Source organism: Beta vulgaris, chromosome 7, assembly GCF_026745355.1.
Source record: "Beta vulgaris subsp. vulgaris cultivar EL10 chromosome 7, EL10.2, whole genome shotgun sequence".
Classification (NCBI taxonomy): Eukaryota; Viridiplantae; Streptophyta; class Magnoliopsida; order Caryophyllales; family Amaranthaceae; genus Beta; species Beta vulgaris.
Window position 1 is genome coordinate 18,532,181 of NC_079208.1, and position 26,752 is coordinate 18,558,932.

The window sequence follows — 26,752 nt, forward strand, 5'->3', positions numbered from 1 at the left end:
TCAATAAATGTGGTCAAATAAGAGAACATGAATAGTGCAATTTGTCAAACATTACAACTAAAAGAGAACGGAGGTAGTACTAAATAAAAATGAAATCCAAATTTCCAAACTCTACCTTAAACTCTTTTGATACTATTCGTTACATTGTCAAGGTCTATTTACTTTTTTTTTTCACATCCAAATAGTGTCTCATATACCGTTAGTGTATTCAATTCTGTTCGACTTCTAATGATATCGATTACTTTTATTATAGAATCTGTTTAGACTTTTTGATGATATTAATTACTATTATATATCCTCACGGGGTGTGATCGTGCTACTCACACTAGCAGATGATTGGATTCTTCGAACGTATCTGAAAACTCGTCTAAATTTATAGACAAAATTTCTTTACAACTGTGCAGATATCGGGCTGCATATAGGGAAACCAGATATGTATTACAACAGCCCCCAAAAAATTTAACAATTTCCTAAACGGGCTTTCTTGTATGACAACACTACGGCTAATTTAATATTTCGGAGGGGGAGGGAGGAAGAGATTATGAATGATACATATTAGAATCGATCGGATTACAGTCTATACGTCATTGACTGTCACAGGTGCAAGAACCAAATCAAATGCAACTGGAGAGTACACGTTTATATACAAAAGCAACCAGCTAAGCCCGTCCCCAGTATTTGTAATTTGCAACTTGGATATAGTATTGCACATATACGAATCCCTCAATCCTTTGCACAAAAGCCGGATTATCTGGACCAAAAAATTTGCCTAACCTGAACATTTTAGTAAAACAACAAAATTAGAACCGCTAGCAACATAGAGTTATGTAGCCAAATTTCGTGGTCTATGCAGATACTTACAGCCGCTGCCAAATGGCTATAACACAATGCTCATCTTGGTCGCCAGTAGCCAGAACCTGCAACAACAGTTCTATCAGTAACCCAATTTTGGAGAGTAGGAAATAGCAAAATAAAATAAAATAAAATATAAAAAAAAAAGAACCAGATACTTGAGTAAACATTCATGACTAACGCAAGTACATCAAACGGCACAAACCTCTTGCGGCTACTGGAGCAGTACCATCACAAGGTGGTCTAATTGGTCGATGGTGCACTGGATGGGGAGGATAAGCCCACCCATGGTTAGGTGGTCTCATTGGTTCACAAGGACCTGAGAATATAAGGGGGACATAAGTCTTCATTGTGTGAATAAACTTAAAATGTACGATGGCATGATGGTGCTGTCAAAACACTAGTAAATCATGGAATATTAATAAATACAGTCCAATAGCTTAGCTGCCTTACTGGGAAATGGAGGTCTGGAATATCCCCAGCCATCTGTCAACTCATGTCTCGGCGGTCTGACGTTATCTTGGTCGCCATAAAATTGGCCACCCTCTGCATTCTGGCCAAAGCGAGACCGATCATAGTAGGGCGGGGGTGCAACCTCCCTTTGTGGGCGAACTTGCTGATCGGGCTGAAGAAATGAAAATTGATTGGATGACGATGGGTACGGTGGCCTAAGATTATAACCTTTGCCATACAAGTTCCCATCCATCGGTTGAAGATTATTCCCTGGTGCTACAGGATTATGCATTACAGGATATGAATTGTAAGAGCAGCTAGTTGATGGGGGCATTTGCATTGGATGGTGCATTCCAGAAGCTGGAGGTCGTGATGAAATTGCTTCTTGCATGCACTGCAACCAAAAAGCAGATATCAATATATGCTAACCCATTCAAAGAGTAATCTGCAAGACAAAAGGAGAAATATATATGCCAACCCAAAACAAAAAGATCCCCCCAGCTCAGGCAACCCTACAGCTCCACTAGATTTCAACAAAAAATTGGGAGAGGGGAGGGGGGGTTGATACAATAAATCAAGAATTGATATAATGTTCTGGACATACATTTCTACCAGCATGAAGCTGCGAATCAACATCCATGTGACACATATTAGACACATGGGGAGCAAGTGCAGGAGGTGGCGGCGGAGGTGGTGGGGGTGGAGGTGGTGGGAGAGGCGGAAGGGGAGGTGGGGAAGTAGGCAAAGGAGGTGCTCGAGGTGGTACATCATGAGGTAATGGAGGGACGAAAGAGGTGAATTGTTCTTTACAACTATGTGTATCAAGAGCAGTGTCGATAGCAGTAGTAGAAGATGGATCCATTTCAATATCACTCGAGGGAGCCACATCCTCCATTTCAAGCTCACCATCAACATCCTCCAAGATATGCTTGTGCTTCTCCGTCGCAACCACTGCAGCCACTTCATGTGATTCTTGATTTTTACAATCATGCTCAGGAGTTACAGCCTCAAAACTCCCTCCATCAGAATCTTCACTCACATCATCTTCTTCTTTAAGCATACGAGGCATGCAAAACCCAGGAAGCTGAAAGCTTGAGTTGCTGAAGAAAAAGAAAATGAAGGCATTTAAATATCTTCATCACTAAAAGCACAGTTAAGACAACTCTCTGAATACAACACTATCAATTGCAATTTAAAATGAAGGAAAAATTAACACTGGAGGTCCCAACACCCAACTATGGGTCATTGACTTTAAGTCCCAACTATTGATTATTCTCTGCAGGACATAAGGGTTGTTCTGATTTTAATACGCCAAACTAGGAAAAATAAAATTTTAAAATCATAAAAGTCCATATTTAGGTCCCAAGCAAATGATCCTAAGTTAGGCCCTAGTAGGGAACCCCAGTGTCAATTTTTCCTAAAAAGAACGAAAATATTCAATCTCAAGCAAGACAGTCCAAAGAACAGACATATGATGAAAAGACCATGTTAGTGGTATAACTCGACTTAATCTGACCCTTGAGAATAACGGACAATATCCTCGGCCACAAATTAAATGGGAAGGAGATAGATGGCAAAGGACATTCTAATGCTAAAGGTATCCAAGCATAATGCAATACCATTATTTACCAAAACTTTCAAGGATTGCTAAAGTACAACAAACTGGCCAGATTACCTTACTCCAATTGTGTACTTTCAAGGAAATAGTGCTTTGGGTAGTTTTCTTGATCTGCCATCTAGGCTGGAATTTTTCTATTGGGACTTTTAACCCAATTATTCATTGCAGTTAATCTTTTTACCTTCTGCACAAGACACTGATTGAAGCAAATTGAAACATTTACCAATTTGTAAATTATCCTCTAAGACATAATAGAAGAATATACACAAAGCCGGTTGACAACATAAAGATGGCAGGAAGGAGATGAGAAAAAGATGTAAAATACCAGAAGTGGGGTAGAAAGTGGAAGAAGATGAAGAAGAAGAAAAGAAGGTCAAAGGTAGACGAAAGAGTGTGTATGAGGAAAAGCAAAAAAATAGAAGTCTCACGCAGAGGAAAAAGAGGGAAGGATGCACAAGTCAGTCGGATTTTTTGACATTTTGGTCAGAATTTTCATTTAAGGTGATTTTTTTTAAACAGATTTGATTAACTACCAATAAAAAAAAAAGTATATAAAAAAATGAGAATTACAAAGGAAACTAATTTAAACTGATGTTTATATCAACAAAAAGGAAACATAACCAAAACTCGATCAAAGCTCCTAAGTTGGCACCACCACATGGTCCACATTCCCTGTTAGAAAAATACTAACTCTTCACTAGCAAACAGCAAGCACCATGTAACTTGTCAACTATAGATAATTACTCATGATGCTCATGTTAGTATCTCGAAGGCATATGCGAGGAACCAACAGAGCACGATTAGACCTCTGATCAGTTATGTAAGAAGGGGGAAAAAAGGAAATTAACTTGCTGCCACCTTATAGTTGGTTATGAGGGAGGGAATATTTTTTGGAAATATCTGACCGTTAGTTAACATTGGTTGCTTGAGTAAGAAGCTGTAATTAGTGGCATATATAATAGGAGAAAGGGAAGATGAGATTATGCTGAATATTGTAGACAGAGAAACACTCCTTGGACTTTGGAGAGACTTCACATCTCGAATAGTGAGGATTGTATGTAGTATTCCCGCCTAATCTGTCATCCCTGGCTACGTTCTTGCTGATATTACATGATTCCTAGCAACGTAAATGTGTCACATGAACTTTACACTTCAAGAAGATTGACAGTATCTGGGTGTCATCCCTAAAATACGAGAGCATATAAAAGTTTTTCAAATCCATACAAGATGCTTCAAACACATATGACACTTTTGGAGAGTACAAATATTACTATTGTATATTAAGCAATGAGTACAAATATTACTATTGTATATTAAGCAATATTTGCTTGAAACAACAGATCCTTCTCATCTCCTAGTAATATATACAGCATCACAACTCGTTTAACAAAGCTTTTCAATCATATCCACCATACACACCTTTTTAGCTTCAGAATCAAACAAAGAGGGAGAGTCCCAAAGCAAATTCTGGGGAGAAAACACCAAAAAAATGGTGGAAGCATAAACAACTTTCAAACCAAAGCCTAAACAAGAAAAAAAAAAAAAAAAAAAAGCTTAGAGTAAAGAAAGGGCAATATTTTATGTGGCATTTAGAGACGAAATCAAAAAAGTACAATAGGGTTAATGACATTCAAGGCTTTTAGGTGAAGGTTGGATGAAAACCATAAGCAAGCACTAGACCAATGAGAGGGAGTCTGCCAATAGCAACTAATCTATTATTGCTACTACAACTACCACTACAAGAATGAAAATAATCTCTACTATATAAGTGAAGAGCGGAGGACTTGGTGTCTATGCGCTTTTACAATTATACCCCCAACTTAAAAAAACAATTACAACTTCTCCAATTTTTGGATTTTCCACAAAACAAAATAAAAAAAATATAGTGAACTAAAGAACTCCAAGGCAATTTGTCTTTCACTTCACCAGTTTTTCGAAAACAAAAAATTAAGCTTTTTATTTGCTTTCGCACGCATTGCATGCATATTAAGCTAGTGATGTTATATGCAATCTATAACCGCTAATGTTACGTCAAAGTTCACGAGATGCATCAAGTAATTGTTATAGCCAGTCACCGTTAACCCACAAGAACCGAGATTACTCAATATAAGGGTGCGTTCTCTTCACCTTAATTAATTAAGTTTCAGGTCCAATAAGTTCAGTTCACATAAGTTTCAATTAGGTCCAATCAGGGCAATAAGCTCCAATCAGGTCTAATAAGGTCCAATAAGTTCCGGTGAGGTGCAAAAAGTTTCAATCAGGTCCAATACATTCCAATAAGGTCCAAATAATCAATGATTAATAAACATTTGTATTATTGTTCATTATTTTATTTTTCATATCACTATTAGCTGATTATGTTATTATTAAAATTTTAATTAAAGTACCACAATGATTATATCGCATTATACTTGTATTATTGTCTATTATTTTACTGAATGTTTGTATTATTGTTTATTATTTTATTATTTATATGGTCAAATAAGGTTAACAATAATAATCATCATAATTACAAGTGAGAGATGAATGTGGAGTTAGAGAAAAGGAGTTAATGAATTCTACTACCTTAAGTAAATGAAAGTGGAGAGAGTTAATGAGTTCGACTACTTAGTCATAAAACTGAAGTAGAGTGAGAGATAACTTTTCCCATACGTGGTAATTTCACTTGTTAGCAATAAATGTTAATCAACTTTTGGTTTTCTATAGTGCTTTATGAAATCAAAACAAAACTATTAAAGATATTAGCGGTGAAAATTGTGTATAAGTATATAAATAGTATTTTTTTTTTTTTTGTTAAATTGTTTAGTATAAGAGATTACTAATAATTTTTTCCTGAAGGGCAAAAATTTATAATTATTATTTCATAATAAATTTTGAGGAGTAGTATTTACATTAGGGGTAATATTTATGTTATTAGTCATCAATTTTTTTGTCTAATAAGGTCAAATAAGTTTCTTCTAGGTCCAATAAGGTCTAATAAGTTTCAATCAGGTCCAATAAGGTCTAATAAGTTTCAATTAGGTCTTTGTCTAATAAGGTCTAATAAAATCTAATCAGGTCAATAAGTTTCAATCAGGTCCAATAAATTCCAAACAGGTTCAATCGGGTCTAATAAGTTAAATTTGGTTCAATCAAGTCTAATAAGTTCAGTTCAGGTCCAATAAGTTCATTTCAGATAAGTTCCGGGGTTATTGAGGTGAAGAGAACGCAGCCTTAGTCTCATCAATTCTGGGATGTGTGCAACTATTATATTCCCCAATATCTATACTTAGAATTTCAAAAATGGCAGAAGGCACAACAAAGCATTTACATGTAGCAGCTACTAGATTCCTCTTAGTTCACAAGTTTTGGATTGAACATTCTTTACATACTCCCTTTCTTAAGGTCTTCTCTAACCTTTTCATTTGTTTTCCCTACAAAGGTTTTTTTTCTCTCTCTTCGTCTTTTCTTGACTCTCTCCTACTTCCTCCGGCCTTTATTAGTTTACTTGTATTCCTTTTGGGATTCCCTTATTAGTTTACCTATTTCTTTTGTTTCTATTTTTGGAATGGGACCACTAACTTTCCATCACACAATATTATCCTAAAGCACTGTGCAAAAGAAACGGGTAAATTAATAAAAAACGGAGGGAGTATATGATATTTTTGAATGTATTTATTTTATTTATCTATCCTGCATTTTTCGTTTTTAACGTTTCTTTTTTATCTTACCCCTCATGTATTTTTATTCAACTTTTTTCCTTCTACTCTTTTCTTGTTTCATTGCTCACGGTGACGATTCATATTGGTCGACCCCAAATCATATTGGGACAAAGGAATTGTTGTTGTTGGAGTCTTTAAGGTTTAGGTTTGACCATAAATTCATCTGCTTGTATATCATTAACAAGAACAAACCCTCTTCGAGTTCCAATTCACGAATCGGAGTTCGTGTAATATAAGCATACAAGTCAAATTAAAAGATTAACCTTGTGGGCCATACCACTTCTCCACAAGAGAGCCACAGTAATCAAGCAGTTACAGTTTTTTTTTAACTCATGTTTATTTATTTACATAAAAAGAAAAGAAAAAATACATAAACTGATAAAAGACAAAACCAGGGTAAAAATAGGCAATAACAAGGAAGCAAGCAGCTTGTGTCTGCTTGTTTAAATACTACTTCCTCCGTACTATTTCAGTTGCAACAGTTGACATTCACACTAGCCAATATAGCACTTGGAACCGTAATATCTTTAGCTATCTTTAAAATAAAATTTACAAAAAGTTCATATCTCATAAATACAAATCAAGATATCTTACATGGCTACGTTTTTCCTCATATATAAATCACAAAAGATGGTCAAAATTGAGTATGTAAATAGTGCAAAAGTCAAACAGTTGTAATTAAAAAGAATGGAGGAAGTATTATTAAAGGAAAAATGTGAGGAACGGAGCTTGTAGCACTGTAGTGAAACATGCATACAAGTATATAACTAGCTTTTTGGTAACTCGTCATAATCTTCTTTTTTTTTTTTTTGAGGGGAACTCATCTTAATTTAAATCAAGTTAAGATAGCGAAAAATCAGAACTTCTTTAACAAAGACCAATGACATGGCCCACTAAGTCGATGATGTAGGAATCAGTAAACGAGTTTTTTTAATTATAGAATCGAGGGAGAAGAATATTACCTCCCATACTCATCAACCATCATGCCTTCCATGTCTCGTAAAGGATCATCAAAAGATCTCTCTGTCCTTGACATGCGGCGAGAGTAACCACCAGTAGAAGAGGAACAGTTAAGTGAGTCCAGCTCCCTTATGTGTTGACAGATAATGGATTCGGGGAGGATTCTTCTTTCCAACCATAGCCTCAAGACCTGGAACACAAACAGAAGTTAGTATAACCAGCATGACCAAATAATGAGCTATAGCAGTAGCTCAGCTGGAAATAACCAGATCGGTAATTGGGGTAAGTGGGGTTAAAAGGCTTCACTGTTACACTTGCCTTCAAGCATTGCCTACGGTTTTCTCTAGCAGCTTGTCCAGGTGGGGCAGCAGCTGATAACATGCGTGCAAGGGTCTCCTTGACGGCTGAGATGTATGTACCACCAACTTCACCTGGACATGAAAATTTTAGTTGACCAAGCCACAAAACCTATAGTTAATATAGCATCATGAGCGAGTCACACCAAATGAAATTCTGGCAAGCAAAAGAATTACTTTGGAATCATAGGTTAAACAAGTACCTTTCAAAGCTCGAGAGCATTGTGCAATGGAATCCACAAGGAAGAACAGATCAACTCGTCTGTACAAGCTCGACTCTTTCTCCAGATAAAGAACAAGAAGCTCTACCACCTAACCCCAAAATTACAATCACCACTAATATTTCTCAAAGTTACCAAGCAGAAATATCATATATACTCCATTAATTGCAATATGAACATCCAATATTAAAATTTACTTTTCACAAAAATACATTATATTATATTATAACACAAATACCAAACAGGACTCCAATCCTTTATACAGGTATATTCTAATCGACTGAATCTGGGTGAGAGTATTGCTAGCACTTCAACGTATATTAATATTATTGATCTTTTCTTATGCTTGATTTGGAGTGGTAAAAAAACAGATGACAAGAAAGGCCATAAATTTATTAATTCATCATGTTCAAGAAAAGAATGGTACAAAATGATAATAACTTTCTATGATACACCAGCGTTTATCAAACTTCGACTTAGCATGTACTTCCTAATTAGTGACTTCTATGCATGTGAACCAAACCCCCACCCCAAGAAAAAATATATAAAAAGTTGCCCAAAAAATTGTACACAGATTGAGCAGCTCATCAGTGAGAAAAGGTAATCATTTGAAGCAAGCCAGTTCACATGAATCATTCAATCATAATCATAAGAAGAATTGATCATACCTCAGCAGCAATACCAAATTTTACACAGTCAACTGCTATTCGTGTTGCCCGACCTATGCTTTCTTTGGTTCTAGTCAATGACCCAAGTGTTAATTCAAGAGATGCCAAAGCAGCTTTCACTTCTGCAAGATTGGTTCTTTCCCCTGACTTACCCTGATGGCGCATACCAGCATCCAAAACTTTACTTTCAGCAGTATGTGCGGCGAGTTTATTATGAGGTAACTTGTCATCAGTGACACGACACTCCCTATGCGGAGAATGATAACTATTATCTGAGGCGGCTGTGAGGTTATTTGGAGAAACATGCTTCTGTTTATCTGCTTCAGCAGGGAGGATACATGCAAGTTTACTAGCATCATTTAGATCATTAGACAGGCCACCTCCAGAAATAGAGGCACCATGACATGTTCGCTGTGAAGATGCATCGAACGGAGGCGATGACGAGACATTCAATCTTACATCTGTTGCTGTATGGTTGAGCTTGTCCACAGACTCGCATCTAAGTTGATAAACCAAAAAATAGCAATCAACAAATTACATAATGATGCAGGCACCAAAGGCAAGAAAGAAGCAAAAGCAACAAGCTAAATTAACTTACATGCTACTAGCTTCAGTATGTTGGTCCATAAGAGCCTCCAAATTTTCATTTGCTGCAAAATTTCTAGCCTCTTCGTTACAGAGGTTTGCAGAAGTACCATTACTGCATTCTACATCTACCGCTTTTTCTTCAAACTGCAAACTATCGTCAGACTTGTTACATTCTACATCTCTGTCTCTAACAGAATGCAGACTATCTTCAGACTTGTTACATTCTATCCCACTCTCGTGCATCGCTTCATCTCCCACTTTATTTAAAACCATCAAAGGAGGCTGAATAGTAGGAGATTGCAACAAGGGCCCTGACTCAGTTACACTGCTCAAGAAGACTTGTGAAGCCTGATCTAGGACGTCATTATCAGGTGCCTTAGTACTCTCGGACCCACTGAGGTCTTTATTATCTGTGCGAACAACTGCTTCCTCAGCATTATCTTTGAATTCAGCCTTTTCACTTTCCAAATTCCTGTCAGGTGAGTCCAACATAGACACTTCTTGAAATGACTTAGTTATTACTTCACAGCTGGACGAGTTAGAAATTTTAAGAAGTCCGGAGCAATCATCAAGCAAAGCATTATTACAATTCAAAGAACCATCATGTGATTCCAAGTTATTGACTGCAACATTCTTCACAAGCATGTCAGAGTTGGCATTTCTAAAAGTGAGATGAGACTCTTCCATTTCTACTTCTGTTGACAAAGATACCTCTAATGGAGTTTGACTCTCTTCAGCAGCATTGGCTGACATGGCTTCTAAAGCCCGATGAAGGCGCTTAGACGGAGGCAAAGCTGCTTCACCATCAAACACACAGCCCGATGGGGGATTTATCTTACTGTTCCATGGCTGAGTCTTATCCCCTGGATTTTCCACCGGAGAACACACTACTGGCTCATTAACAGCACAAGAGTCGTTCTTCTGAGGTTGAGGCTTATCCTCCTGAATCTGGTTAATAGTATTCACAGGAGAAGCTACCATTAATTCATTCACAGTTAACAAGTTTCTTGGTGGATGAATATCATCACAATTCAAGGGTGTGGTTGGCAATCGATATCCACTAGCACAAACAGAATCTAAGGATTTCTCCTCACTCTTCACATGAAAATCATGCATCTGATTCTCCTCACTCTTCACGAGAAAATCAAGAGTCTGTTTCTCCTCACTCTTCACAAGAAAATCAAGAGTCTGATGCTCCTCAGCGAGCAATTTGCCCATCCGAACTCTAGCACGTTTTACTAGTGGTAAGTGTTCATCACCTTCATCCTTGGGATGACTATCAATCAAATTTGCAGACAAAGCTGGCAATATCAAGGCATCTTTCAAGCCCCGTATCTCATTACTAACTTCTTGATCAGACCTTGAAGTAGATTCCAGACCATCATTTTGAGCTCGCTTTCTTCCTGGGTTCCTTTTTTTCCTCACAACAGCAGTCTTTGCTGGAAAATCAAGCCTTCTACATAACTCAAGACCTTCAGAATTTCCACTAAAAATACCTGATTCGCGTTTGTGGTTAGACTCAATGGCACTACATTCATTATTACTCAGATTCTCAGAGTCAGCCATAGCAATCTCAGATCCATCATCTTCAATGGTTCCATTGGAATGACAAACAGGTGAATCCCCAACGCTGGGAGCAATCAAATCAGGTGATCTTTTACTCCTCTTTGCTCTTCTGAGCGGACCATCCAAAAACCCATTTAAGCCAACTTCATCAGAATGTTTGCTATCATTAGATTTCAAATCACCATTTTGTAGACCACAAGGATGAAATCTCAATGAACTGCGGGACCTTTGAACTGATGTTTTCTTTTTATTAGCAGACCGTTGTGGCTGACTGCTTCTAGACTTTTTCCTTAATGTGTAAGTATTAGGTATAGACAAGCTGGGTGCAACAGCATTATTATCAAGTTCCTCAGATGGCCCCCTCTTTCTCAAAGATTCCACTTCAGTGAGTGCTCCAACGTCCTCTATAGCAGTACCTGGTTCATCTTTTGGTCTAGAAGAGTTAGAAGATTTCACAGTGGAATTATGTATTGCATCAGGATCTGTTGCATTAGTTGCACTAACATCACCAGTTACAGCTTTTTCAGGGACAGGATCACCAGAGCTCAGATTATCAACCCGGTTATTTTCCTTCAACTTATCGTAACAATCAACAATCTCCTGCACAGCTCGAACAAAATCAGCACCTCGTCCCTGGCGCTTACCCAGAAGTAATTCTTTCTTCTCTTCCGTGAACTCCTCCACATCAGCAGGGTTGCAGAAGGCTCTGCGGTTAAGAACATCAATATAATTGAAATCCTATGATAAATCAAAGCTACTTAATCATTACTCCCTCTGTTTATTTTTAATCTACACAATTACCTTTTTGGTCCATTTTTTTATAATCTATTCTTGATAACATGTCCCATCTACTCTCCTCTTTTTCCATCCATATCATCCACTTTTTGATATTTTAACCCACTCTATAAAATCTCTCTCACTTTTCAGCTTCTCTCTCCACCTTTTCAGTTTTTCTCTTATACTGTTGGACTTCCTCCTTGTTTCTCCGCCAAAGTAAAGTGAGTAAACTTAAAAGAGACGGACAAAGTTACATATAAGTCCTAGAAATAACCAACATGGTAGAAAAAAAGCTTGTAGACAAGAAAAACAGCTTAAAATCATGTCTTCACCTACAATCAATCCCTAAGACAAGCTTCTTAGCAATCCTTTAGTTTATGCTATGTTCTCCCACCATCCAAATGTATTTGTGGGTTGCCACTTAAGTAACTAAACAAAAATAAATCATATGTAACAAACAAAAAAAGAATAAATACTACTCCGTATCTTACCAAACAAGTTTAACACTTAACAAAATTGGATGTTTCATAATAACCTTAACACGGGCTTATTTACCTTATTTGGGGTTTCTCTTTCTCTCTCTTACCACTTTCTTGAGTTTTGCAAGTATTTTGAAACAAAGGAGTGAAAGGACGTATAAACTTAAGTAAATAGACGTTAAAATAAGTAAAATAAAAGGAAAAGAAAGGATTAAAAAGATAAAAGTTACACCTAGTTATGGTTGTTTGCCAAAGAACCAAAAAGCACCACAAGAAACGCATGAAAGACCTTTTCAATGACAAGCTGAATTTGATCAAAATTCTCTTTATACACCAATTAAAGATGATGATGTTCACAGCTAAGTTCGGGATGCATTCATGAATGCAAGTCTTAGCAACAGCATAGGAATATGAAACGAAGGCTAGAATAGTCACTCACAAACATGGTCAAGGCTTTAAGGCTTTAAAAATGGACATTAAATCCTCAATTAGTACATAGGTCGTGAGATAGCATAGTCGTGAGACAACATAGTCGTACAACTAATATGAGCCTAGGGGTTGAGTTTAGTGGTTGAGCTCATTCATGAGCTTAGCTCATACCGTGCACGGGAGGGGCCACGACGTATCAAATACGATTTAAGGATGTCTAAAGAACGTTTTCGAACACGCGAATACACATAATATTATGGAGGATAAAATCTTGATATCCTTAGGAAGATTCAAAGGTAGCAGTGGGCTTTATTGTGTGTCCCCACCCTTTTAGCTCAGATTTGAGAAGAAAAAAAGGGAAGATACAATCTTTCTTACCTAGCATGTGGCCATAGGGTTTCTCCACACTAATACTCTCTTTCCTCAAGAGATAACTCTTCAAACTCCTCTATCAAGCAACCTAAAATCGTGAGTCGATGCATTCTTTTTAGTTCACCTACATTAGTTACTTTCCTAATTGTTCCATAGCAATTTTTGTCAATAAGGTACCCAGATTCTTTAAGAGAAAAGATGGAAGAAAAAAAAACACCAAATACGAACATAAGAAGGAATACGTACCAATTTCTTTGTTTTTCTAGTTAAAGAGCGTTAATATTATTTACCTACATGCCAAATTCATTTTTCTTGTAGGGACACCTTTAGAAGAGTAAGGATACCTTGCTTCTTACTTCTTACTTCTAACTTAATACTTCCTCTGTTTCAAAATACTTGACAAACTTCTCCTAACACACTTGTCAATGCATATTTTTAACCATTAATATCTCTAATTCTTTGCAAGTAAAAGTTACTCCCTCCGTTCCATAATACTCTTTACACTTTCCTTTTTTATCCGTCCTAAGATACACTTTACACTTCTATTTTAGGAAATGACCCACTATTATTTTAATCATTCTACCTTTTAACTATTGGCTCACACTCTTTCTCCTCCAAATAAAATAATATCACTCTTAATACTTACCAACTCTAACCATGACCCACATTCTCTCCTTAAAATAAAATAATACTACTTTTACTAACTCATATCACATCTACTTTTCAATAAAATAACAATTGATAACCAAACAACAACTTATCATCTAAAACTACGTGCTTTGATAAGTGTCAAGAGTAAATTGGGACGCAGGGAGTTGATATCTTGAAAATATATATGTCGAGATAAACCTAACAAGATCCCACATTATTATATTTTTCCTTATGAAAAAATTACAAAACACGATCAAAAAGAGAGTGTGTATAGTGCAAATGTCAAATATGTCAAGTATTTTGACACAAAGGAATTATTTGGTAACTTAGTTTTAAAATACTCGCCCCAGGCGCGCCGCGCCCAAGTGCTAGGCAACCTTAGACGCTCAGAAAATTGCCTTGGAAGTCCTAGGCGAGGTGACCTACGACAAAAGCTGGCCGGCGCGCGCCTAGGCTGCTTTTTTGGGAGGTGCAAGGCGGCCCCCTTTCTTGCTTAAAGGCTAGAAGCATGAGAAGGAAAGAAGATTTCAGCTAAATACCTTTAAAGAAGCAAAATTTCTTAAGATTAGAACTTACCCAAGATCTAAAACTCAAATTCGAACCAAAGCCCTCAATAAATTGCATGAGATTGGTTGAATTTATCCCTAATTCAAAAGTCTAATCTAGAGAAAAAAACCCTAATTTTAGAATCGCATAAATACTTGTATTTTTGTGGGAAAAAAACTCTCCAACTGTGATAGAGATTACCAATGGTCTTCGCCGTGAAACATCTCAGGTAAGTTTATCTGTCCTCAATTTTTCTTTTACCAAATTTCTATGGCCGTCTTTCTCTTTCTTCTTTCTATCTTCTCTCTCTTCAACTTTTTAGTTTATATTGTTAGTTGCACCTGCTTTGATTAAATGGTTGAGGCTCAAGTTCCCAACCCACTGCCTCCCATGTGCCTAATCCCCTTTTGTAATCTTTGATTAGTTCACCCATTTATCATTTTTCCCTTTTTTTAGTTTTTCTAATTGTCTTTTTTCCAGGATTTACCCTTTTATTATTTAAGGGTTGTAAAAGGTACATAGTTTTCTTATTTTTTTTGTTTTGGGTAAATAACACATCTTCATGGTGGGCTAAAAATACAGCAATTATATAACTTCAGCACCTAAATTTACAAAGGAAGGCACCACACAATGGGTTTTCTTTTTTATCTACAACAGTTTTTTTTATTTAATTATTGTATTGTTTAAAGTATAATATATGTTCTATAATTGAATCATAAGATTTCCGCATCAAAGAGGCGCCTCGCCTACAAGGTGTGGGAGCGCCTTCACCTTGCGCTTGCCTTCAACTTGCGCCTCGCGCCTTTTGAAACTTTGGCAATCATTTGCTCATTTCTCCTAAATAACACATTTTTTCTTCATGCAACCTAGACTTGTGTCCATGGGTTATGCAATCAAGTTGAAAACATATTTTTGGTTGGTTTACACTTACTAATCTTAGCCTTGCATTATACCTTCTGCTTTCAAAGGCATGAGGTGCTGACACTCACAAAAAGGCGAATGCGAGCTTTCCTTACCAGTTTTTGTCAATAAGGTACCCAAATTTAATTCTTTAAGAGAAAGATTGAAGAAAAAAAGAACCACATAGAACAAGATCATAAAAGAAGAAAAACAAACCAATTTCTTCGTTTTTCTAGTTAGAGAGCTCTAATAACTTCAGTTACGTGCATGCCAAAATTCATTTTTTCTTATAGGGACACGTCTAGAAGAGTAGGGATACCTTGCTTCTTACTTTCTAACTTAATATATGGTAACCATTTGCTCATCTCTCCTAAATAACACTTTTTGTCTTCGTGCAACCTAGACTTGTTTGCATGGTTATGCAATTAGGTTGAAAACATATTTTCGGTTGGTTTGCTCTTGCTAATCTTCGCCTTTCATTGTACCCTCGGTTCTCAAAGGCACGAGGCGCACTGACTAACAAAGCCCAAGACGAATACAAGTGTTCCTTAACAAGTTTTGTCAACAAGGAACCAAAATCTTTTTGAGAGAAAAGATGAAAGGAAATAAAAACCCAAAATAAGAACAAGATCAAAAAAGAGGAGAAACAAACCAATTTCTTTGTTTTTCTAATTAAAGAGCTTAGCAACTTCATTTACCTACATCCCAAAATTCATTTATCTTCTAGGGACACCTCTTGAAGAGTAGGGATATCTTGTTTCTTACTTTTCTAACTTTATATTTGGTACCCATTTGCTCATTTCTCCTATATAACACTTTTCGTCTTTGTGCAACCTAGACTTGTTTACATGCTTATGCAATCATGTTGAAAACATATTTTTGGTTGGTTTACCCTTACTAACCATGGCCTTTCGTTGTACCCTCAGTTTTCAAAGGCACACCTTTGGTGCTAAGAGCCTTAACAATCATTTATAGAACATACTATATACTCAAAGAAACAAAGAAGCTTTTTACAAGAAATAATAGCTGCTGTAATTTTTAAAATATAATCTAGTGACCAGAGCCTACTGATTAGCTACTGACCAGCGATATTAAGCTACCTGTTGTGTGCTAATATGATTAAAATGATTAACTGAAAAGCGCTATCAAGAAACAAAAGTTCAAAGAGTTCAAACCAAGATAATTATGATTAACTGAACTCCATCGTCTCTCCGGTAACTTCTCCATCAGTGTTCCTACGGCATATTTTCTGTCAGCGTCTCTTCAAACTACAAACCAAGTGAGTCTCTAAGTCTCTCTCCCTCTTATCAATTAGATTTAGGGTCTTGTTTTATTTTGTTTTTTATTTTCTAATTTTGTTATATTTTTACTCTATTTTGTTTTGTTTTATTTTTTCTCTCCCTCTCCTCTCTTGAATCGGATTCCCCTATTTATTTTAATTTTCTATTTTGTTTGGTTTTTTTGTTAAAGGCATGGTATTGATATATGTGTTTAATTTTCATTTTATTAGGATAAATATGACATCCCAATCTCGACAACAAAGTACTAATGTTGGTAGTGGCACTCGTAGTGGGTCAGTTGGTGCGAAATCATTGCAAAGTGAGGGTTCTCTCCATTGTGGAAGTTTGTGACAAGAATAGAAAAACAAGGGACGGTTGGAGGAATATGGAATATCGATGTAAATTTTTTAATGAAATCCTAACATCTAGTCATTCAAGAGTTAGGGCCCATTTGATTCAAATTAAGGGTCAAGGAATTGCATGTTGTAAGAAAGTGTCTCGTGTTGATAAACTTGAAATGCAAAAACTTGATGATGAGTTTGATATTAAGGAACTTGATTCGAGACCTAGAGAAGTTCCTTTGCCTAGTGAATCTCTTTCTCATTTAGACTCCGATGCTACACTCAAGAAAGAAAGTCCGATAAATTACCTATTACTAGATGTTTTGGTATTATAACTAAGGATCAATTGGATCAAGAAATTGCAAGGATGTTTATACAGGAGGGGTGCTAGTTAATCTTGATAGGAATCCACACTATATGAAGGTCTTTACTATTGCTGCTATCCATAAATTTTTTTTCTTTAACATACATTTTTTCTAATTATATTTCAATTTCAAACACAATCTATAACTCTTTTTTTTCAAATGTTGAAGGTTCTACAGTGATGAATGGCTACGTGAAGATCCATCTAGAGTTCCTCCTCATAAAGATGGTGAAGTATCTCCATAGAGAATAAAGTGCTTTATCAGATTATTTGCGCTTAGTGATGATGTGGATAAAGTGATGAATGAATATGCACTCTTCTCTATAAAGAGTGGACCTTTTAGGATTTGACTCGTCTTTCGAGGATGCATTCTATGGATCCTAAGAGTTGGTGGTATATTTTGGAGCTCAAACTCCTCTCCTCCAATATTTGGCATTTAAATTGCATGGGCAACTTGCTTCATCTTCTTATAGTGCGCTGAATTGAAGTACATATCCCTTCATTCACTCACTTAGGAGGAAGAAACTAAATCTAAGTCGTGTCCACGATTTAGTTTTCCTCCACAACACTCTTCGCCTTTAATCAAGAAATTCCAAAATACATTAGGAGCTTTATATAAAGATGTGGAATATTGGTGATGCATTTGAATCCGGAAAATGTTGGGTTTCTAGAGTTTTACGAAACCCTCACTAAATGACTAGGAGTTCGAAAATGAGTTGGTTGTTGAAGATTGATGTGCTTTATCTAATTTAAGACATTAAATTTAGTTGTTCTTTTTATGTATTTTGAGCTTTGAAGTACTTATGCATGGATTTTAATTTAGTTAAATTCTGGTGTCTTTTTTTGCCGAATCCATGCCATACCCGTTTTTAGAAATTTTGATTTCATCGTTTTCAGTCCCCATACCCATCCTCATATCTGTTTCCGTGCAACCTAGCTTTAAATATCCTCTTATTATCTCTTATCAATATGGGGCAGAAATCTTGTACTCTCTTATCCATGTTGGTAACGTCATTCTATGAAAATAAATAGATGTACCACGTGAACCGTGGTTTCATCTTCCATGAAGAATAAAAATTAAATTTTTACCCCAAATGACCTTTCCTTTAGAAATTGTGAATAAAATGAAGCTAGCAATGAAGCATGAGGTGCTTTGATATTTTGGACCGTTCCTTATCATAGACAGCATAGAATTGCAAATAAGTCAAAAAATATATTTTGCGGTAAGTATGGGCTAAACATGATTAAAGTAAAAGCAGCATATGCAAAAGAATACTCCAAATCAAATTAGCAACTCGTCCATTGAGTGCTACGTGTTAATGAAATTTGTGTTAAATTTATGTTTCTAAACCTTCACAATTGCGCAACGAGAATTTCTCTGTTACTCTTGTTCTATGTTGCTCCGTGTCGGATTCTTGACACTCGGCATGGGTGGGACACTTGGACACTTTGTTTTGGGCTAAAAATAGAAAGAACTCCAAAAAAATAGCCGAGTCGGACACTTGGACACGTACCCGTGTCGGACATGGGTACCCGAGTCTGAGCAACATAGCTCTTGTTTGGAAAAGCATTAATTAACATGCTGTTTTATATTTCCCCTACAAACCTTCACTTAAGAGGATTAGATACTTGGATGGCCCAAAGAAAGAGACTAGAGGATTGGAAATTTGTGACTACCAATTTGGATAAAAAAAAAGTGACAAAGCGATCAAGAAAGACTTTCAAATTGAAGACCCTAACCCGGTGCTAATTCAATCTTGTGAATCATCCATGTTCATGAAAAGAACCTATCTATTAACTAGGATTTATTCAAAAGTTAATGGCTTTAAAAATTTGTTTGTTTGCACATATCAACCTTGTATCCTTAACAAACAATCAATTCGATGGCATCTAAAGTCATAAATGCATAAGCAAAAACTAAACCACGTAATTGAGAGAAACCAACCATCACATCTCCCTGAAAATGGTACTAAACCCTGCCATTTTCAACAGAGAATGAAAGAGCCATTTACATACAAAAACCTTAGCCACCCATAAACAATTAAACCACCAACATATGGTTCAAAATCTGAAATACTCCCTCAGTCCCCTAAAGCATTGCCCATTTATTTTGGGCTATAGTTTTAGGAATGGTAATATTTTATTGAGAAAGAGAGAAACAAAATTTGATTAGAGATAGTGAGAAATATTTTATCAATGAGAAGTGAATTGTAATTATAGATACTAAGAATTATTATGTTCCTTTAAAAAAAAGAATTATTATGTTGAAGAAAGAGTAAATTGAGGTATGAACTCATGAACCCCATCATGAGACAAAAATATGAAATCTCATTAAGATGAACTAAAGTAAAACATATGGAAAATCCTTACAGGGGTAAAGAGAGAAATCAAGTATCACATTTAAGTCCCATCAAGGCATGTTAAGACATTCTAGGGGTTAAAAATTTTAATTAAATGGTCCAAAGGAATTTGCAAAAGAAGGTTATGGGGCATCCAAAAAGCTCCTTTGACTATACTATGTAGAGGCCTCATTCCGAGTTAATAATCATAATTTGTGAATGATATCAACCAGTTCCACAATCTAGTATGCTTGCCCATCTTACTCAAAATAAATCAACTCAAATATTCTTATTTTTGGATAGCGAGAACAAGGCATCCAAAGAACTAGCAATATTTATTCCCTCTACAATGTTTCACGACATAAGCATGTCGACACAACTAACATACCAAGATAATGAACACCAATAGTACAAAGTGGGGCAAAAATGTCGGACATGGAGCTGGGTGGAAAGTTTTCCCAGGATTAAGGGCTCTAAATCCAAGTGTATGTTATGAAACAATATAACATGATGTTGTGATTTGTGGATTCGGACATCCCACTTTGTTACGAGACATGGATCTAGGTAGAAAAGTTTCTCAAGCCTAAGAGCACCAGATCCAAGTGTATGCAATGCAACAATTAAACATGATGTTCTAATTTGTGATTTGGACATCCCACTTTGTTCATAAACTCCGCCATGTGCATAACTTTGATCCAATGGCAATACAATCATACAAATATCATTTACTTTTCAAGTATAACTAATACTTTATTATAGAAATCCAAAAGTTCAATGTAGGCCAACATGGAAAATATTAACATACTATTATACGAGTAAACATCGTCAACATCTTGGGACGTCCAAACTACAAATTAATCGGAAAAGATGTGAAGCTTCATTATGTAAAGAAATTTCCTTAACACCAAATATCTTGAAGGATATAGTCAAAATCTTTAGAAAGAACCTCACTTTCACTTTCCAACAACAACTAAGCACTCTTATCTCCTTAAAAAAAAAAAAACAACCCAAATTTGCTAATAATATGAGATTGGCTCCATTTTTTTGGTTTTACCCTTCCTTTATCCAAAGAAGTTACAAGTTGCTTTATAGGCAAGTAACTATGTTTTTGAAGAGCAATCACAAAAATATATTAAAAAACACATCAAGATACTAGGTCCCAACAATACAAGACAAAACAATAATATCAAATTACCGAAGCATTCTCTTGTAACCAATTCAAACCAACATCTAATAATTTAAAACAAATACTCACATTTGCTTTGTGCCAAAGAAGTAAACCAGTACTTTCTTCCAATCAGATGAATAGCCCCATTCCTCTGGCTCACTTACCTAGCACCAAATTAAAAGTTCAAGTCTCAGCACTAAGTAAAAGCACACAACAAAATTCGAAGAAATCAAGATGGCATAAAGATTTCAAGAACAAAATGAAGAAATGCAAAGAAAAAAACGGAGAGTTTAAGGCGAGGATAACGAATACAGCATGCTAGAGTACAAATACAAAACTGAAGACAAGCATGCTTTATGATAATGAATACAGCATGTCCCAATTGAAGCTTGCAAGCACATATATGGTAAGGTGAGGTTACAACCTCCAAAAGTTAAGAATCACTCGGGTAGCCTAAAAAGAGGGAACCCCCTCTCCTCGTGTTCTCTTTGCCCCATTAAGACTAAATTCAACGATAAATCCACATGAGAAGTAATTCCAAATGTTAATGCATTGAACCATGGAAATGAGTTATCCTTTATGTTATAACTATGAGAATGTCTCCGACCACCAAAATGAACTTATGGGGTGATCCTATGTACATATAACCTGATGTTTTGTTCATTGAACCTATCATGGTAGAGGTACAATCTTTGCTAGGTGAGGGTAATATAAGATACTCCATGCCTAGTCAGCTTTTACGAAACTTATATGCAGCACCTTGGAGCATCTTTTGTACTACATACTGGTGTTGTGACTTGTAATGATTATGTATGTTTTGGGATACACTATCTTATAGTGTACTCTAGTCTACGATGTAATTTAGGTGCATAGGTAGTTGATTAAGGTGAACTAATAGCAGCTTGAAAAGATCTTTTATTAAGCTTACGCTAAGGTAAAGGTCAACAATCAGGTTACAAGTTATCAGGATGTTTAGATGACAAACCTTTAGCTAAAAGAATCTATGTATTTATAGAAGTTACGAATAAGTATTTCCAAAAATTACATTAAAGAAACCTAAACATGATAATGATTTGTTTCTACAAAATACATATTGTTTTGGCAGCAAGAAAGAGAAAAATAAATAAATAAAAAACCTGCATTGCTCAATAATACGTAAAAGCAAATTCATATAGAACTACCAAGAAACTTTCAAACAAAAAAGAATTTTTTCGTTGCTAGAGCACCAAGAAATCAAAATAATGCTCTCTTTCAAGAAGAAATTAAAATAAGAAATGAGCTTCCCCTTGCACTACATTCTGGAGATCTCTTATATCTATGGCCAATAAAAAACTCCAAATTCCCTCACATGTTACACTTTTTTTTTCTTCATAGTGAACAAAGCCAATTAGTCTAAAACCCTGAAACAATTCTCTCACTCCATTCATCTATGTGTTTGATAAAACGGTCAAAGAAATCCTCGTGCTATCACATTGCATGTGCAGATTTCGTACTTTAAATTACAAAGTTTCCATGCAGCACAACCTACTAATTTCGTCAAATTTATTGTGTATCAATCATCATTGTTTCAAATTTCAAAACTACTTTACATGTATGCAATGGTAGTTTATAGAATTAAAAACTACAGTCATGATCAACATAACTACCAATACAATGGAATTTCTTTGATTCATTTCCTATGGGGAGATAATGTAGATATACGTTCTAGAACAGATTATGAGATAAGCGGAGTATTTTATGCTAAATTCAAGGAAATACTACACATGCTTGATAATCACAAATTCAAAGGCTTTCACATAAACCGAGTCTTGTGAATTCCTCCTAACAGCAAGTTTATTTGAGTCAGAGGACTAAGAAAGCAATCTCTTAAAAACTATTCTTGAAAAGAAATCTGATACACTAGCGCATCTGATTCTGGAGAATACATATATGTGTATCATTTCTAAAGTCTAAATAAAAACAACTAAAATACTGCTACTCAAAGGGTACGGGGAAGCAAATCTCTGATTTTTACCAATCTAAGCTCGCAAAGAGAGAGTTTTTTTTTATGAATTATCTTATAAAACATCCAACTTCTCCATTCAAATGGACATCATAACAAATGTCATTTCAAAGCATTCATTTTATGCATTCTTGGAAGCTACAACTTTAATATTGCATAATTGACTTGTAAAATCATCATCCAGATAACACCAACATCTTTTCAAAATAGGTCCTCTAAGTAGGAGCATCCTACGATACAAGCTCCTGTAGCAAGATACTAAAATCCAGCCTTAAATGATTATGATGTATATATGGCCTTTTAATACACAAAATTCAAACCCCTCTAATTCCAAATTACCTAAGATTAGAAAAAAGAAAATCAATATAAAGATTGCAGAGGAACAAGAATTCTGAATAATAAGTTCAAAACTTGATTCCTAACATGTATCTCAATTGCTAGACATGTCTACTTTGTTTCAAGACCTTCAAACAACAATTACCTTAAATCTTATAACTCCAACAAAATCAAGTAAAAGAGAAGCTTGACTATTTATCTTCACAAAGTGTCTGTCTTACTATAAACATGTTGCTCCTCTTATTCTAGGTATGAAATCATTAGAATCAGAATGGTAAGTGCCCGATCACCAATCACTTTGTCTCTCTTGATATTAAAACTCCCACGAAAAGCACCACAAAAAGGATCCTAATAAGAGATGGTGTTGTTTTCTTCATAAATTTTACATAATTCATTCCAATCACGAAGGAAGGTAATTTATAGGTCGAGAATCGATCTTCAAAGCCATATGCTCATCATATCGCCTATCCAATTTAAAATTTCCATGGTTATTTTGTAATGATTCACTCCCCATAATCTGCAACTAATACTATCAACATCTTAGGTACTAGATTATGCAAGAGGTTGAGTGTCTTACCCGAAAAATGCTTACACCTCCATACACTCTTCGTTTTAAAAGGCGTAAGACGCAACGATGGGCAAGGCGAAGGGAGGGGCAAGGCAAAAGCGCACGCATCTTGTAGGCGAGGCACCAAGGGAAAAAAAACGCAATCGCAGTCACGTTAGCGGGAACGGTCGCGTTGTCGCAAGAATGGCTTGTCACGGGGAAATAGAACGTTTCGCAGCCGATACGGTGTGAATTTTTTTAAAAAAATCACATTAATATGTTCTAACCTTATTTGCATTATTTTTGTTTATAAAGCATTATTACAACATAATATAATCAAATCTATAATAATATCATGTTTCATGAGCTATATAATTAAATTGCAAAATATTTATGGCCAATGTTTGAAAAGAACAGATGTAATGGGGATAAAAGCGTTATAACACGGCGAGTTCGCGTTACGGAAAGCACAACGCGTCGAGAAGTATGTAATTTTTTTATTATGGCATTCGTAACGGGATTTCGAGGAACGGCAAATCCAAAATCTGTAACCGAACGAGAGAGTTTTAATTCCATGCGAGGCGCACTTTTTTATTTTTTTAATTAATTTTAATTACATCAATTTTCTTTATGCTATGTTTGGATAGGAAGATTTCATTTCAAATCCTGGATTTGGATGAAATCTAGTGTTTGGATGGCATAGAATTTGAAATCATGGAATTTGTTCAAATTCTTATCAAAAGCTTATATTAGTAGAATTTGAAATTCAAGCTATTACCTTGTCATTTGAAATTCTCTCCCCATACATATCCCAACTTCATGAGTATTTATATCCCAACTTCACTCATTCTCTTTCTAATATTTATTTCTCTCTCCTTTAGTAAACCCACACTTTTTCTCTCTCTCCATTAAACCTCTATTTCTCTCTCCTCTATCAAACCCCCTTTACAAAACAATGATTAGGAATTGAAATACAAACTTTAAATTCAAGATTTCAATTCCATTATTTGAAATGAAATACAAGTTTCCAAACACTACCTTATTGTATTTAATTTCAGTGGATGAACCCATATGAGGTATAGGTATTAACAAATAACAAATAATTAAATTTCTATAAAATAGAAAAAGAAAAAAGAATAGCCCTTCAAAAAACAGAAGAGGAGTGCACGTGATACTCTCAGGGTGAAGGTAGTGAGACTATGGGGTGCATGGGGTAGGTGACCTTAATTTTGACTTCTAGAGTCTATTAACACAGTAACTCTCTCCCATTTAATGACAAGCCTACAGAATATAAAAGAAAATGGAGAAAAGAAAAAAAACAGAAAGAGAAAAAAAACTGAAAAGGCCCCAGAATCCAGACCAAAGAGGAAGAGAGAAGAATAGAGAAGATGACAGAAGGGGGGACGATAAAGAGGGGGGAAAAGCAGATCGAACGAGAGAGGAAAGGAGATCTAAGAGAAAGAAGAGAAGAGATCAAATAAAACATACCTGAACCTCTTCATCGTAGAGGACCGCCCGCAGACCTGGTGCCAAAAGTCACCAAGGAGCTCCTCGGCTATCTCTGTCGTAGTTGGCAAGGTTGGCCCCTCGATCTAAAAAAAAAGATCTCAATTCGCAAATTAGGGTTTGCCACCAAATTTGGGGATTTTGATTTTTAGCTGAAATTTTAGGAATTTCTTGCAATTGAGTGAGGGATTATGCTCAAAATGTGTTACTAAAAGCTTAGGTAACATTTAATTTGAAGATTATTTGCCTTCTTTTGTGAATTCAACTCAATAAAGAGTTGTTTAAGCGCCCCATGCCCAAAAGCATGGCGCCTCTACCAAAGGCGTCAAAAAGTGTGCGCCTCAGATCGCCCGTTGTTGTGCGATTCGCCTGATTTGTTCGGATTTGTTTTTGCCCGCGCCTCCACTCACCTAGCGCCTATAAGGCGCGCTTTCGAAAAACCAAGTATACACTATTGTTTGATAGCCTATTCTAGTCCTTCTAATACTTCTACCTTGACAAACAGCACATATACAAGTCGAATTATGCAGATGGAGGCATGAAACAAAAACAACCACAACCCACAAATCCCACCATAGGTACATCAAGTCTAACCATTTCAAGCACTATCAAAGAAAGCCTTAACAGATAGCAACCCTGCTGCTAATCTAAAGCCTTTATAATCACTATCAAAGAATCATCCCCTCTTAATTTAGTTTTACAAGTACAAATTGCTCCTCAACCATCATCATCTATGCTCATCTAAGCACCCAAAGCATCTTTAAAGTAGGTAAAAACCCGAATTCGGCTTCCTACAAGCTCCTTCAATAACATGACACAAAAGAACATCATTGCACAATAATACGCAAGAAAAAAAGCAACCCCCTTTGCCCCTAAATTAAAGTAAGGAACCAAAATAACAACCATAAACTTAAGTTTCTCACAAGATCCTATTCACCAACGAAACTACGAAATCCAAATACTTAGATTTATCACATGATAGACATATAAATGGAAAAAATAATTGAAAAACCCCAAATAATCAGGGTTTAATTAATAGCTGTGAATAACATACCGTAGCCGGCCAAGCCGGAAAACCTTTGACCTTTGCAAGAACAAGATCACCAACTTTCCACTGGCGGCGAGCTGCCACAGCAGCAGCAGCTTTGCTAGCACTCTTCCTTCGACTCGGCGCCATAGAGCAACAACGACTCCACTTTCTCTTATCAGTTTTCCTCCCAATTAAAAAGAAGATACAATAATAATAAAACAAAAACCCTATCTCAATTTATAAAGAAAACAAAAGAAAAGAAAAAAAGAATAGAAAATGATGGGGGAGTTCAGGAAAAATCCCAAATGAAATTGAAATTGGTGAAGAAGAAGAAGAAAAAAATAAGAAGAATCTCTAATAAGAAAGGGGAAACAACAGCAACAGCAGCGGCGCCACTCGCTTTCGCTGTGAAAGCGAAGCGAGTAGTTCCGAAGTGGCGATAATTTCCAGCAGCCAAAGAAGTTGACAAATTGGCAGGCATTGAAATTTCACAAATCCCTAATCCCTAATTGTTGTACAAATTAAACAAAAGAGGAAATTCAGTGTTGTTGTTGTTGTTGTTGAATTGATGATTTTGCTGGTTTTGGAAGATGAGAGAGAGAGAAGAGTGACTGCGGTTTGCAGATAACCCTAAACAGGAAAAGAAAGAAAGGGGGGAGAGAGATTTTGGGGGAAAAATTGTACAAAGGGAAAGAGGAGGAA

General features: G+C 35.9%; 1 protein-coding gene across 2 annotated transcripts; it reads right to left on the bottom strand.

Annotated features, from left to right (window-relative positions):
- Window positions 1-352: 352 nt before the first annotated feature.
- LOC104898823 (protein HUA2-LIKE 2) lies at window positions 353-26,752 on the bottom strand. 2 transcript variants are annotated; one of them, XM_048647884.2, is made up of 13 exons: window positions 26,075-26,752; window positions 20,717-20,793; window positions 9,428-11,689; window positions 8,830-9,328; window positions 8,144-8,252; window positions 7,903-8,015; window positions 7,587-7,774; window positions 4,343-4,390; window positions 1,910-2,405; window positions 1,306-1,699; window positions 1,058-1,171; window positions 862-917; window positions 353-774 (listed from the first exon to the last, which is right to left on the bottom strand). In XM_048647884.2, the coding sequence occupies exons 1-12, from the start codon at window positions 26,195-26,197 to the stop codon at window positions 892-894; spliced, it is 4,449 nt and encodes a 1,482-aa protein (XP_048503841.1). In that variant the 5' UTR covers window positions 26,198-26,752; the 3' UTR covers window positions 353-774; window positions 862-891. The 2 variants fall into 2 exon arrangements, with proteins under 2 accessions (XP_048503841.1, XP_010684234.1); XM_010685932.3 differs by lacking the exon at window positions 4,343-4,390 and having other exon boundaries at window positions 26,075-26,751.